The 14,178-nt window shown below is 48.4% G+C and overlaps 1 protein-coding gene across 5 annotated transcripts in view; it reads left to right on the forward strand.

Moving 5' to 3' along the window:
• ptprga (protein tyrosine phosphatase receptor type Ga) overlaps window positions 1-14,178 on the forward strand; it is a 302,814-nt gene that overhangs the window by 270,369 nt on the left and 18,267 nt on the right. For 4 of the 5 annotated variants that reach the window (XM_030374883.1, XM_030374886.1, XM_030374885.1 and 1 more), the window contains exons 15-22: window positions 1,467-1,558; window positions 6,333-6,429; window positions 7,403-7,485; window positions 7,655-7,789; window positions 9,092-9,226; window positions 9,703-9,878; window positions 11,192-11,327; window positions 12,440-12,586. In XM_030374883.1, coding sequence (XP_030230743.1) covers window positions 1,467-1,558; window positions 6,333-6,429; window positions 7,403-7,485; window positions 7,655-7,789; window positions 9,092-9,226; window positions 9,703-9,878; window positions 11,192-11,327; window positions 12,440-12,586 — 1,001 coding nt within the window. The remainder of the gene's footprint in view (window positions 1-1,466; window positions 1,559-6,332; window positions 6,430-7,402; window positions 7,486-7,654; window positions 7,790-9,091; window positions 9,227-9,702; window positions 9,879-11,191; window positions 11,328-12,439; window positions 12,587-14,178) is intronic. The other variant, XM_030374884.1, reaches the window with a different exon arrangement.

Genomic DNA, 14,178 nt, shown 5'->3' on the forward strand with positions numbered 1-14,178 from the left:
TGTGTGTGTGTGTGTGTGTGTGTGTGTGTGTGTGTGTGTGTGTGTGTGTGTGTGTGTGTGTGTGTCTGTGTGTGTGTGTGTGTGTGTGTGCGTGTGTTTGTGTGAGTGTGTGTGTCTGTATGTGTGTGTGTGCGCATGCATGCGTTTGTGAGTGCGTGCATGAGCGTGTGTGTTTGTGTGATTGAGTGTGTGTGTGAGTGTGTGTGTGTGTGTGTGTGTGTGTGTGTGTGTGTGTGTGTGTGTGTGTGTGTGTGTGTGTGTGTGTGTGTGTGTGTGTATGTGTTTGCCCTCTCGCTGGGTAAACACCCCCTGCTGTGGTGACATGTCATCTCTGAAAGAACATTGCGCCGCTCCCTTCATGGTCATTACGGAAAACCCCAAAGACAAACACGTTTTCCCACTCATCATTAAATTCAGCGCCACTTGGGCTGGACTGGGCTCCAAATCCTCCGTTATTATAAATATTATTATCGTCATCGTTATTATTCTGTGAAAGTCATACTGCAGCCTACACCGTAAGTCTAAAACTCTTGAAATTTGTAGATATTGTTACCAATAACTCTACCCATAAACCCAAATTTGTGGTACTGCACCCAAAGGTGGCGCTATTGTAAAAACATCATGAATTAGGCTTATTTCTCCTCAGCAGATTGACCTGGACTCAAAATTCTTTCGGAATATTAATCTCTAGAATCAGACGCATTAATAAAACCCTGGATGTTGGATGCTTATCAATAGACATTTACACCATGTGAATGAGGCTACAGTTCTGGTTTGTCAGTGGCTCAATGGGATAATGCATTGTACTGGTGATCCTTAGTTTGAGAGTTTGAATCCCGATTAGACAATTATGAACATGCTGAACATGACATTCGGCCATTGCTCTACAGCACAGTCACCTAAAAGCCGAGGCACAGCATGGCATTAAGTGGAACATCAACATCTTTCCTTCATAATTATATGTCATGTTTATATATCTTCCATTAGTGTGTTGTTGACTTTTCATATGCTCGGACCCCGTTAATCACTGCTTGCGGTTATATTTATTATTATTATTATTATTGCAACGGTTATTTATCAATTACTGTGTGTGTCGGCACTTTTCCACTGAGGACTGTTACAAGCACAGACACAGTTTCAGTCTTCTACCAGGAATGCGTTGCTATTAGAGGACATCTACATGTGACTTCTAGTCCTGCATATGTTGAGGGACCAGACACTGGTTAGCTCTGCTGCTACTATTGGTTAAATGCTCCCAGGGCTGCTACTGATGTTTAGATGCTCCCAGTGCTGCTAGTGATGGTTACATGCTATAGTACTTCTAATGATGGTTAAATGCTTTAGTACTAGTGATGTTTAAAGTCCTCAATTTTGATCAAAATAAACAACTATTAAAATGTTTATAGCCTCACGCGTCCAGGCCTGTCCACTGCAGCGGGCTCACTAACTCTAACTCTCCCCCACAGACGACATGGACGCCATTCCAGTGCAGCACTTCATGAAGCACGTCTCTGGTCTCTACTCCAACAACCAGCAGGGCTTTGCTGAGGATTTTGAGGTAATGCTGGTCTGCAGGAGCATGTGTCCAGGGTGGGCTCTAGGGTGACCCTAACCCTAACCCTACCACAGGTCCTGCTGTCTGTCTGCCACACGTGGGACACACGTCCTACCACAGGTCCTGCTGTCTGTCTGCCACACGTGGGACACACGTCCTACCACAGGTCCTGCTGTCTGTCTGCCACACGTGGGTCACACGTCCTACTGCAGGTCCTGCTGTCTGTCTGCCACATGTGGGACACACTTCCTACCGCAGGTCCTGCTGTCTGTCTGCCACACGTGGGACACACGTCCTACCGCAGGTCCTGCTGTCTGTCTGCCACACGTGGGACACACGTCCTACCACAGGGTCTGTTGGATGGGTTCACATTCTGATTCTCTACACCATTATAGATACAGTGCTCCAATACGCTTCTCATGATGAGCTGCACTGCTTTCCTCTGAGATCATCATGTTGCTCCAGGATTTCCGGACAATAATGGAACAGGAGGATGGACTAACACAACTTTATCATGATATCATCACATCTCCTTACACATCATATCATTGAACAAATGTCCTTGTTACCATGGTATTCTTTCGTTTTAATTCTCACATATGTGTACATTATTGGACAAATGCCTTTAAAGTTTAATTGTTTATTGCCACGGACATCTGTTGGCAGTATCAAAATGAAAGAGCGAGTATGATTTCCAATATGCTGTTTGAATGTGTGCAGGTCATGTCTAACCACGTTCCTCTAATATTCACCACAGATGGTGTTAAGAGCTCAGTTTACCGCTGTTAACAGTGTGAACACACAAACACATACACACACAGGCACACGCCCATACACACACACACACACAGGCACACGCCCATACACACACACACAGGCACACGCCCATACACACACACACACACACACACACACACACACACACACAGGCACACGCCCATACACACACACACACACACACACACACACACACACACACACACACACACACACACACACACACACACACACACACACACACACAAACACAAAAACACACATGTATACACACACGACACACACACACAAACACACACACACACATACACACATGTACACACAATTATTTACCAGAGGGCTTGGCTACTGATAGCAGTTGTTTCAACAAATCAAGAATGTGCAAGAGCACGATTAACTTTTGAATATTTAACAGACAATGTCTTATAAGAACTACTATAGATCGACAAAAAACATAGACTTTGTTAACTAAAGATGCAACTTGATAGGTTTCTTTTTAAATAAGGTTTGGTTCTGTTAGGAAAAGAACTGATTTGATAAACTGAGTTTGTACTTATAATTTGAATTGGATTTAAACTTTTTAATTTAAACTCAAACTGAAAAACATCATAATTTTGTCACCTCACAACTGAAGACATGTATTGAGTAGTGAATGTCGTGGGAGAATGTTAGGACATTGGTGAATGATCACGTTGTACAGCTCCTTCAATGAACACCCACGCTATAATCTCCCCACTCAGCCCTCACATGTAGCCTGCCTGGCAGGGGAGCGTCCAGGCTTATCACACTGGCCTGGTATGAGCTTGATCTGCTATCCAAGCTGTGTGTTTGCTGGCCCTCTTCATGTTGTCATATGCTAATGAGTGACTGGTGGGGGCGTGGGAACATGGATCAGCGGACTGGAGGGTTTACTCATAGGCCCTGGTGGTGGACAGTAGCAGGATTAGTGGTGCATTTCCCCTGCTGACCCACATAATCGATACCCTCCCCTACATATGCTGAGACCTGCACAACCTATAGTCCTCAAGGGATGATGTAGTGTCACCTTCTCCTCCAAACCCTAACAGAGCTGTCCATCGTATCATTAGTGCATTTGGATTGTTTTATACATTTTGCATCCATCATTTACCGAAACAAAGTTTGGTATCATAAGCAAAGCAAATGCTGAACATCTAACAGCAGACCTGAGTATGTCAATTAGTAAAAAGATCTGGTTCTGTCGGACCAGTGAGGTCATGGAGCCTCCTCACAGCATCATGCCACTATGTCCTAGCCTCCTCACAGAATGCCACCGTGTAATAGCCTCCTCACAGAAACATGCCACTGTGTCCTAGCCTCCTCACAGCAACATGCCACTGTGTCCTAGCCTCCTCACAGCAACAAGCCACTCTAGTGTTTTAGAACCAGACCTCCTTTCTCAATTATTCTCCTTTATAACCAGCCTTTTTACTTATGTCCTTCTAAGATTAACTTTATTCATCTCAGACAGGAAATTGGGAAATGCTCTTTAAAATACAGTTTGCCTGCTCCTTGCTATCTGATTGGGTAAAGAAAGATAAAGAACACAGCTCTATTTTGATTTGACTCTCTCAGCTTCACTACTTGGTTCTCTGTGTAGTCCAAGTTCCCCATTTCTTTCTGGGAAGCCTCGGAGTTAGAGCCTCTTGGTGTCTCTCTTGGGGAGCCTTCCTCGGTCCACCCTATGGGGGACTGACTAGAGGCTGGGACCTGAACCAGACAAAAGGGACGGACAGACAGACAGCTCAGACACAAGGGACTGACCGACAGACAGACAGACAGACAGCTGAAACATAGGGGACAGACAGACAGCTCAGACACAAGAGACTGACAAAGCGACAGAAACAACAGCCTTAGAGACAGAAAGACAGCTGAAACAAAAGGGACTGACCGACAGACAGCTCAGAAACAAGTGACAGACAGACAGACAGACAGACAGAGAGACAGACAGACAGACAGACAGCTCAGACACAAGGGACTGACAGACAGACAGCTCAAACACAAGGGACTGACGGAGAGACAGACAGCTCAGACACAAGGGACTGACAGACAGACAGACAGAAAGACAGACAGACAGCTCAGACACAAGGGACTGACAGACAGACAGACAGCTCAGACACAAGGGACAGACTGACAGCTCAGACAGCTCAGACACAAGGGACAGACAGACAGCTCAAACACAAGGTACTGACCGACAGACAGCTCAAGGAGGAAACAAGCATTTTACTTCCTGTATTTACTTCCCGAGCTCAATGAGCGACCCGTCAGCACCCAGCCCTCCCCGTGTGTGTGTTTGTCTGTGTGTGGTGCGTGTGTTTGTGTTAGAGAGTGATTAGCTGCGTTTGTTTGCATGTGTGTGTGTGAGAGTGATGAGGTGGATGAGTGTGTGTGTGTGTGTGTGTGTGTGTGTGTGTGTGTGTGTGTGTGTGTGTGTGTGTGTGTGTGTGTGTGTGTGTGTGTGTCTATGTGTGTGTGTGTGTGTGTGTGTGTGTGTGTGTGTGTGTGTTCGTGTGTGTGTATTTGTGTGTTAGAGATTGCTAACATGAATGTGTGCGCATGTGTGGGTGTTACCATATCTTGTATGAGCTGATTGCATGCTGCTTACTTGGGTGTCATACGCTAATCCCATCCTGCACCCCCCCACCTGTCACTCCCTCCATCTGATGTGTTACCCGACCCCCTCAACCCATTACCCATGCCCTGCCCTGCCCAGATACCCAGGGGGGGCCAGGAGAGAGAGAGAGAGAGAGAGAGAGAGAGAGAGAGAGAGAGAGAGAGAGAGAGAGAGAGAGAGAGAGAGAGAGAGAGAGAGAGAGAGAGAGAGAGAGAGAGAGAGAGAGAGAGAGAGAGAGAGAGAGAGAGAGAGAGAGAGAGAGAGAGAGAGAGAGGGGTCTGGACTAAGTGCTGGGAGCGTTCTGCCTGGTGGAGGAACCAGTGAAACAGTGTGTCAGGGTGGGGAACAGCTGGCTGCAGTCGGCCTTGTGGTCTGAGCGACAGGCCAGTTAGCCCTCTCAGCTATCAGGCTTTCATTAGACCCACGGGCCAGAACACATTTCTCTTGGTTAGTCATCGTTTATACTGAACTCTGCTGACACTGACAAACAAATCATCAGCACTAGCACAGCGCTAGCCGCAAAGAAATATCAAATTAATCGTGGAGGTGATTAACCAGCTATTCCGACAATGACGTATGGTGTGTGTGTGTATTTGTGTGTGTGTTTGTTATTGTGTGTGTGTGTGTATATGTGTGTGTGTGTGTGTGTGTGTGTGTGTGTGTGTATGTGTGTGTCTGTGTGTGTGTGTGTGTGTGTGTGTGTGTGTGTGTGTGTGTGTGTGTGTGTGTGTGTGTGTGTGTGTGTGTGTGTGTGTGTGTATATGTGTGTGTGTGTGTGTGTGTGTGTGTGTGTGTGTGTCTGTGTGTGTGTGTGTGTGTGTCTCTCTTTGTGTTATCTGTTACCTATAGTGTCTGTCTGCACAGCTTGGCAACTCGAGTGAAATATTAGAGTTTCAGCAGCAGATCTCCTGCCTGCTCCCATTATCCTCCTCGGCAGCTCATTATTATTCACTTCTTGTATTGCCTCTTTAATTTACTTACTATCATGAATTTGGTTCATTTTGTTGGCACGCACCCACAATCACGTACGCACGCAGGCAAGCACACGCATGCAAACAGACACACACACACACACAAACACACACACACGATACTCCAATCTAAGATCAGATCAGATTGTGCGTTCTGCAGCCGTGATGAATGTGATGTGATGAAGGTGAAATGATGAAGGTGATGTGAGTGCTGTGCTCAGGGCCTCCTCAGACTGGATCACTGTGAGCCTAAATGTCACTTTCACGTGACCTCAGTGTGACCTCACTGTGACCTTCGCTGTGACCTCACTGTGACCTCACTGTGGCCTTCACTGTGACCTCACTGTGACCTTCAATGTGGCCTACCTCTGAGCTCACCGTGGCCTTGTCTCCCCAGGAGGTCCAGCGGTGCACGGCGGATATGAAGCTGACCTCAGACCGCTCCAACCACCCCGACAACAGACACAAGAACCGCTACATCAACATCATGGCCTGTGAGTTAAAACACCACCCGACACCACCTTCGCACCACCTCTCCACCAGCACTATGGATCAACTTAACTCTGTGGAGTTAATGGATCAATTTGTGTGGCCCATTACAAGCGGACAGGATGCCCTGTTCTGATTGGTCCATTAGACGGGGAACAGCAGCACTATTCTTTTCCCAAATCGTTTCCAACGGTTGATGCCTTGTGACCTCCAGAATGCAGACCAAAGAGTAAATAATTACAGCCGTCTGCGTCTTCCCCCCTGGCCTTGTATCTGAAGGTGTTTGGAGTAATAAACAGCAAGCAACACGATTGGGAACTGGGGGTCCATTCTGACTCGCTGAATGCCCTTCAGTTGGCCAGCACGACAGTTTTTTTTATAGTAGGAGCAGTAGAAGAAGAATATGTAAGGGATAATGTATAGAACGTTGGTCATTATCGGGATCATAAGCCCTGACAGGGTGAACAGGACACCAACGCGCAGCGGCGGTGTCTTGCTTCGCCCGGAAGGGACTTATTTTCGATAATGACTTGCAAAATGTTCTATACATTATCCCGTTTATTACACGGCTACAATTACCATTACAATTAGGGCATTTAGCAGACGCTTTTATCCAAAGTGACTTACATCGGCTAATACACACGGCTACAATGCCAATACGAAAAAAATTTGATTTATTTGTGACCAGCATTCGTAGTGTTGATCAGCAGAGAACCGCTTAGGAACCGAAGACGCTGGATTTGACAATTTACCGGACTACCTGCGGAGTGATACGAAAGACGTCATTAGAGGCAAAAAAACCTTTGTTTTCCTTTACAGTGGTCAATTATACTTAGCAATGGTGAATTATCAAATATAATTCCCCGCCGGATATTGTGAAGGGCCCATGCAAGTGAACAGAGCGTTCCACGGCGTTGAGAAGACCTGTGTAATAAATATTATTATTATATGACCATTTATGGATGCTTTGCCCTCCAGATGACCACAGCCGGGTGAAGCTGCAGCCGCTGGCAGGGAAGGACTCCAAACACACCGACTACATCAACGCAAACTACGTGGACGTGGGTCACCATCTGTTTGTGTGCTGCCCCCTGTGTGCGTGCGTGTGCGTGCGTCGTTTGTATTGATGTATAATAGAGTTTCTTGCTTCATACAATTTCTCTCTCTCTCTCTCTCTCTCTCTCTCTCTCTCGCTCTCTCTCTGTCTCTCACCCTCCTGTCCATGTTCAGGGGTACAATAAGCCTAAAGCTTACATTGCTGCCCAGGGTCCTCTGAAGTCCACCTTTGAGGACTTCTGGCGGATGGTGTGGGAGCAGAACACCGGCATCATCGTCATGATCACCAACCTAGTGGAGAAGGGCAGAGTATGTACACACTGGTCTACACACACACGCACACAAACACAGTGGTGTACACACTCACACAACCACACACTGGTATGCACCCACACACACACACTTGTGTACACACACACACACACACACACACAAATACACACTGATGTACACACACACTGCTGTACACCCCCACGCACACACTGGTGAACACACACAGACACACTCACACATACACTGGTGTACAGACACTAAGGGTGCACTCACACTAGGCCATCTGGCCGTGGCCGTTGGCCGTTTTCACACCTAACCGTGCTAAACTGGCCCCATTGTTCTCTGGCCTGCATTAACACTAGGCCATCTGGCCGTGGCCGTTGGCCATCGCAACTGTGGCCTGGCCACGGTAAGCTCTTGTACATACGTCATCACGTCGTAACATGTCAGCACCAAGCGTCCGCTGCATGGACCATAATAAAGTCTGCCGCTAGTCAGAGTTTTAACAACAATGGACAACAACACAGAGAACACAGTTCGCACTTTGCTGAGTCTGTTGCTTATTTGGAGCCATATACAGCGGAATTCTTGTGGGTCTTCTCCAACTGTGCCTGAATAGCATCGTCTGCCCAAATGGCTAACAGACACTCGACCTCTCTATGGGACCAACGTGAACCAACAGTTGAACCGCTTGACGCCATGTTTACCATTTAATGGGAAAGAAGGCTTGTCGCCTTTATTATGTCCATGGTCATCGCATGGACTATACGTCATCCAGCTCAGGTTGCGTAGCCGTGCATGTGTGCGTGTCGGCTCGTACCGTAGCAGCACACCTCTCCCAAGTGGCCAAGTTGGCCTGGCCACATTCACACTGGCAGATTTGAGCACGGTTGGTGTGAAAACGTCCAGATGGCCTAGTGTGAATGCACCCTATCAAACTGTTGTCCACACGCACACACACACACAAGCTGGTGTACACACACAAAAACACACGCACACTGGTATACACACACACACACACACAAACACTGGTGTACATATTCACACACACACACGCACCCGTGTGCACACACTCACACACACACACACACTGGGGTACACACAGACACTGGTGAACACTCACACACACACACACTGGTTTACACCCATGCACACACACACACACACACACACACACACACACACACTGGTGTACCCAGACACACACAAACACTGGTGTACACACAATCACACACAATGGTGTACACACACACACACACACACACAACCATCCACACACATAGATATGTGCACACAAACACATTTATCCATTTGAATCCTCCTGTGTGTGTGCTCCAGAGGAAGTGTGACCAGTATTGGCCGTTGGAGAACAGCGAGGAATACGGCAGTGTGGTGGTGACGCTGAGGAGCACCCGGGTCCACGCCTGCTACACTGTGAGGCGCTTCACCCTGCACAGCTCCGCCCTTAAGAAGGTGACCTGGTGTCTCCTCAACAGTCTGATAGCACCGCTCAGGGACTAGTGTGTACCGCGTAGGAATGGCCCCACCGTAGCCTCTAGTACTGTACAACTGCCCCAAGTGAGCAAAGAGCCATAACGGAAAGGATTGTGGAATAGAGAGTTAAATAGTTGGTGTTGAAGGATTTATTGTTTCTGTCCCTCAGCTTGTCACATACTATCTATCTGACTCTCTCACTCTCTCTCTCTCTCCCTCTTCCTCTCTCTCTCTCTCTCTCTCTTCCTCCCTCTTCCTCTCTCTCTCTCTCTCTCTCTCTCTCTCTCTCTCTCTCTCTCTCTCTCTCTCTCTCTCTCTCTTCTCCTCTCTCTCTCTCTCTCTCTTCTCCTCTCTCTCTCTCTCTCTCTCTCTCTCTCTCTCTCTCTCTCTCTCTCTCTCTCTCTCTCTCTCTCTCTCTCTCTCTCACTCTCTCTCTCTCTCTCTCTCTCCTCCAGGGTGTGAAGGCCAATCCAAAGGGCCGTTCCCAGTGTGAGAGGACAGTGGTCCAGTACCACTACACCCAGTGGCCGGACATGGGCGTCCCAGAGTACACCCTACCGGTCCTCACCTTCGTCCGCAGGTCCTCCGCCGACCAGACAGCCGACATGGGCCCCATGCTGGTGCACTGCAGGTAGACCCCGTCCCTCAGCCTGCAGGTAGACCCCGTCCCTCAGCCTGCAGGTAGACCCATTCTGTGACAATGCTAGTCACAGAATGGGCCGTTCGAAAACCTTCACATCCAAACCGACAGTGTGCTCAGCAGTCAGAGTCTGGAGCAGCAGTCACAGGGTGTAGCAGCGTACGGTCAGAGGGTGTAGCAGCAGTGAGAGGTGTAGCAGCGGTCAGAGGGTGTAGCATCAGTCAGAGGGTGGAGCAGCAGTCACAGGGTGTAGCAGCAGTCAGAGGGTATAGCAGTGGTCAGAGGGTGGAGCAGCGGTCAGAGGGTGGAGCAGAAGTCAGAGGGTGTAGCAGCGGTCAAAGGTTGGAGCAGCAGTCAGATGGTAGCAGTCAGAGGGTGGAGCAGCAGACAGAGGGTAGCAGTCAGAGGGTGAGGCAGACAGAGGCTGTAGCAGCGGGGCGGAGGGTGTAGCAGCGGGGCGGAGGGTGTAGCAGCGGTCAGAGGGTGTAGCAGCGGTCAGAGGGTGGAGCAGCAGTCAGAGGCTGTAGCAGCTATCGGAGGGGGAGCAGCAGTCAGAGGGTAGCAGTCAGAGGGTGGAGCAGACAGCGGATGTAGCAGAGGGGCGGAGGGTGTAGCAGCGGGGTGGAGGTTGTAGCAGCGGTCAGAGAGTGGAGCAGGAGTCAAGAGAGTGGAGCAGCAGTCAGAGGGTGGAGCAGCGGTCAAAGGGAGGACCAGCTGTCAGAGGGTGGAGCAGTAGTCAGAGGGTAGCCGTCAGAAGGTGGAGCAGCAGTCAGAGGGTGAGGCAGACAGAGGGTGTTCAGCGGGCTGAGGGTGTAGCAGTCAGAGGATGGAGCAACGGTCAAAGGGTGGAGCAGTGGTCAGAGGGTAGAGCAGCAGTCAGAGGATAGAGCAACGGTCAAAGGGTGGAGCAGTGGTCAGAGGGTGGAGCAGCAGTCAGAGGGTAGCAGTCAGAGGGTGGAGCTGCAGACAGAGGGTGGATCAGCAGTCAGGGTGAGGCAGACAGAGGGTGTAGCAGCGGGGCGGAGGCTGAAGCAGTCAGAGGGTAGAGCAGAAGTCAAAGGGTGGAGCAGTGGTCAGAGGGTGTAGCAGCGATCAGAGGGTGGAGCAGCTGTCGGAGGGTGGAGCAGACAGAGGGTGGAGCAGTGGTCAGAGGTTGGAGCAGCAGTCAGAAGGTGGAGTAGCAGTCAGAAGGTGTAGCTTCGGCCAGAGGGTGTAGCAGCCAGAGGGTGTAGCAGCCAGAGGGTGTAGCAGCAGACAGAGGGTGTGGTAGCAACACCCTGAGTGGCTCAATGTGTTGTATCCAGTGCGGGTGTGGGCCGGACCGGGACCTACATCGTAATGGACAGCATGCTGCGGCAAATCAGAGACAAGAGCTCAGTCAACACACTGGCCTTCCTCAAGCACATCCGCAACCAGCGCAACTACCTGGTTCAGACCGAGGTACGTCCCCTGCCCCCCCAACGCCCGTGTGGGTGTGGGTGTGAGTGTTTTTGTCTGTGTGTGTGTGTGTGTGTGTGTGTGTGTGTGTGTGTGTGTGTGTGTGTGTGTGTGTGTGTGTGTGTGTGTGTGTGTGTGTGTGTGTGTGTGTCTGCCGGCATGTGTGTGCGTGGTGGGAGCAATGAATCAACACGTGGTGTAATCAAATTAGCGGTAGTGAATTCCGCCTCCTCCACATTACTACAATCACCACGTGGTGATTCATTGCTTCACTTTTCAGAGCTCCAAATTGCATCTTTGTATCCTCATAGACTTAGCCATTTTCCAAGCAGCGCATTAGGAAAACAAATAATGACTTACCCCACCGGGTTCCCTTCCGTGTTGTAAACCATTTTACCGGTGACAGGCCTCACACTCTTTTCCAAATGATTTTGTTACAAAGCACTTTTTTTTATATTCCGGACAAGCGAGATTGTGTGGTTATCTCCCCGGAGCATGTCTCGTGGAAACAGAACTGGGTTCTCCAGGAATCCATCCAGATGGTTCCGTCCACACGGCTTATCTCTGCTCTGCAGCTGCAGCTCTCTGTTCAGCGCTGCTTTTCAGAGAGACTCATGGAGTGATTCACTGAATCACTCATGGAGTGATTCAGCCATTCGCTGATGGCTGCCATTAGTCTTATCCTCCGCGTGTCACCACACGTGCCTGTGATGTGTCAATACTGTTGGTATTTGCCACATGCCTGTAGAGTGTGCAGGTATGTGTGCTCGCATTTGTGTGTGTAGGTGAGCGTTTGAGTGTATGTGGGTTTGTGTTTTTTTTTTGCATGTGTGTCTGTGCACGTGTTGCCTTGTGTGTGCATGTGTGTTTGTCTGTGCGTGTGTGTGTGTGTGTGTGTGTGTGTGTGTGTGTGTGTGTGTGTGTGTGTGTGTGTGTGTGTGTGTGTGTGTGTGTGTGTGTGTGTGTGTGTGTGCGTGCACCTGGTTGTATGTGTGCCTGTCTGTGTGTCTGGGCATGTGTTGCCGTGTGTGTGTGTGTGTGTGTGTGTGTGTGTGTGTGTGTGTGTGTGTGTGTGTGTGTGTGTCCCCCTCTTACCTTGGTGGTCCTCCTTCCAGGAGCAGTACATCTTCATCCACGACGCGCTGATTGAGGCCATCCAAGGGAAGGAGACGGAGGTGTGTGGAGGTCTGCTGCACAGCTACGTCACCAGCATTCTGACCCCCAATCACAGGGGGCGCACACGGCTGGACAAGCAGTTCAGGGTGAGGACCCCCATCAGCTGTGCGGACCCTCTGATTCAGATCTCCAGACACTTGATGACTTTGAGACCTGAATGTCACGTGATGCCAAGACAGACACTCATTCAGATGAGTCTGGGTCGATGGATTGATTTATGTATTAAGTGTTTATAGATTGTCGTGGCAATTTCTCTCATAGATATTGCGTCTGAGACAGATGAGATCTTTAGATGCAAAAAAGCACACAATACTTGTAGGCAATTGCTGGTCGCATATATTTGTATTAAAAAGTACTAACAAAGATACATCTCAATATGCATCAACAAACAATAAAAAACAGGCATACAATAATAATAATCTGAGGCCTCAGATGGAAACTTCTCTTGGCGTGTTACTTCATTCTCTGAAGGTACGGTGGGGAGAAGTCCACTGAGTGTTTGAAAGTAATGAGTTCTTATTCACTGGGGTTGGCATCTGGAGGGGGTGTCCCCCCCATAAAACCAACAGCCTTTGTTTACCAGATGGTAATCTTTTCTATTGAAGCCCCCCCCGATGTCATTTGAGGGGTCGGCGGCCGTGAGTGACCTTCTGGTCTCGTTGACGTTAGCCAGGGGGTTGAGGACATCAAAGCATTACGATTGGCTGATTTACAACACACGAAGATAGGTACAGGCAGGCAATAAAATGCTTCACACGACTCTCGAACGTTCACACTTTAAATGACCCAAAAGGAGCCCAGAAGGCAGACACTATATAAAATTACACAGAATAGCAACAAAACTTAAATTCATATAGACCAAAACAATACAACATGTAGATTTTCCATCACAAGATCTACTTCCTTCATATTGTTTAATGGTAGCTGAAAGATAAGACCAATTGCAGTTTGCTGCTCTGGAAGGATATGTAGAGCTCCACAGAGCTGGTGTTGTTGTGCTCCATACGTCATAGCGTATGTTTAACCTCCTCATCTTCATACACTCATTGGGATCCCTCTCCTCAAATCTCTGCTCTCCTTCTCTGTATCAGCATCACACCTTAGCCCAGGTGCCCAGTAGTATCCATATATATTTCGCTGAAAAAAAGTTTACAGGTTTTAACTTTCTTTTGGCACCAAGATTACATCATATTGCCTGTGTAGTCTTGGATATACATATATATATATATATATATATATATATATATATATATATATATATATATATATATGAAAATATAGCACAGGGCTACATATATATATAAACAAATAATCTGCAGATGTATCTTGACCTTGCCCTTATTACTCTGTTCCTTGGACTGCTATAGCTGCGTTAGGGGCAGGATGCTAGACCTCTGGGTGCCTGTGCTTCAGCTGGAGCAACGTTTTGAAGCTGGAGAAGAGCTAACAAACCCAACATGTTATTTTCAGCAAAGCCTTGCGATGAAGAGGTTAAATGTGAATAGCATTTCTTGTCAGACATTAAAAACTGATTTTTAGAAATCTCAATGCAACTCCTACAGCAGCTTTCCAGCTCTTCTCCAGCTTCTAAAAGTTGCTCCAGCTGAAAGCAGAGGTAGTCAGAGGGCTATTATCCTGCCCCTAACAGCTATAGCTGTTCAAGGAAGAACATATTAAG

Source organism: Gadus morhua, chromosome 13, assembly GCF_902167405.1.
Source record: "Gadus morhua chromosome 13, gadMor3.0, whole genome shotgun sequence".
Lineage (NCBI taxonomy): Eukaryota > Metazoa > Chordata > Actinopteri > Gadiformes > Gadidae > Gadus > Gadus morhua.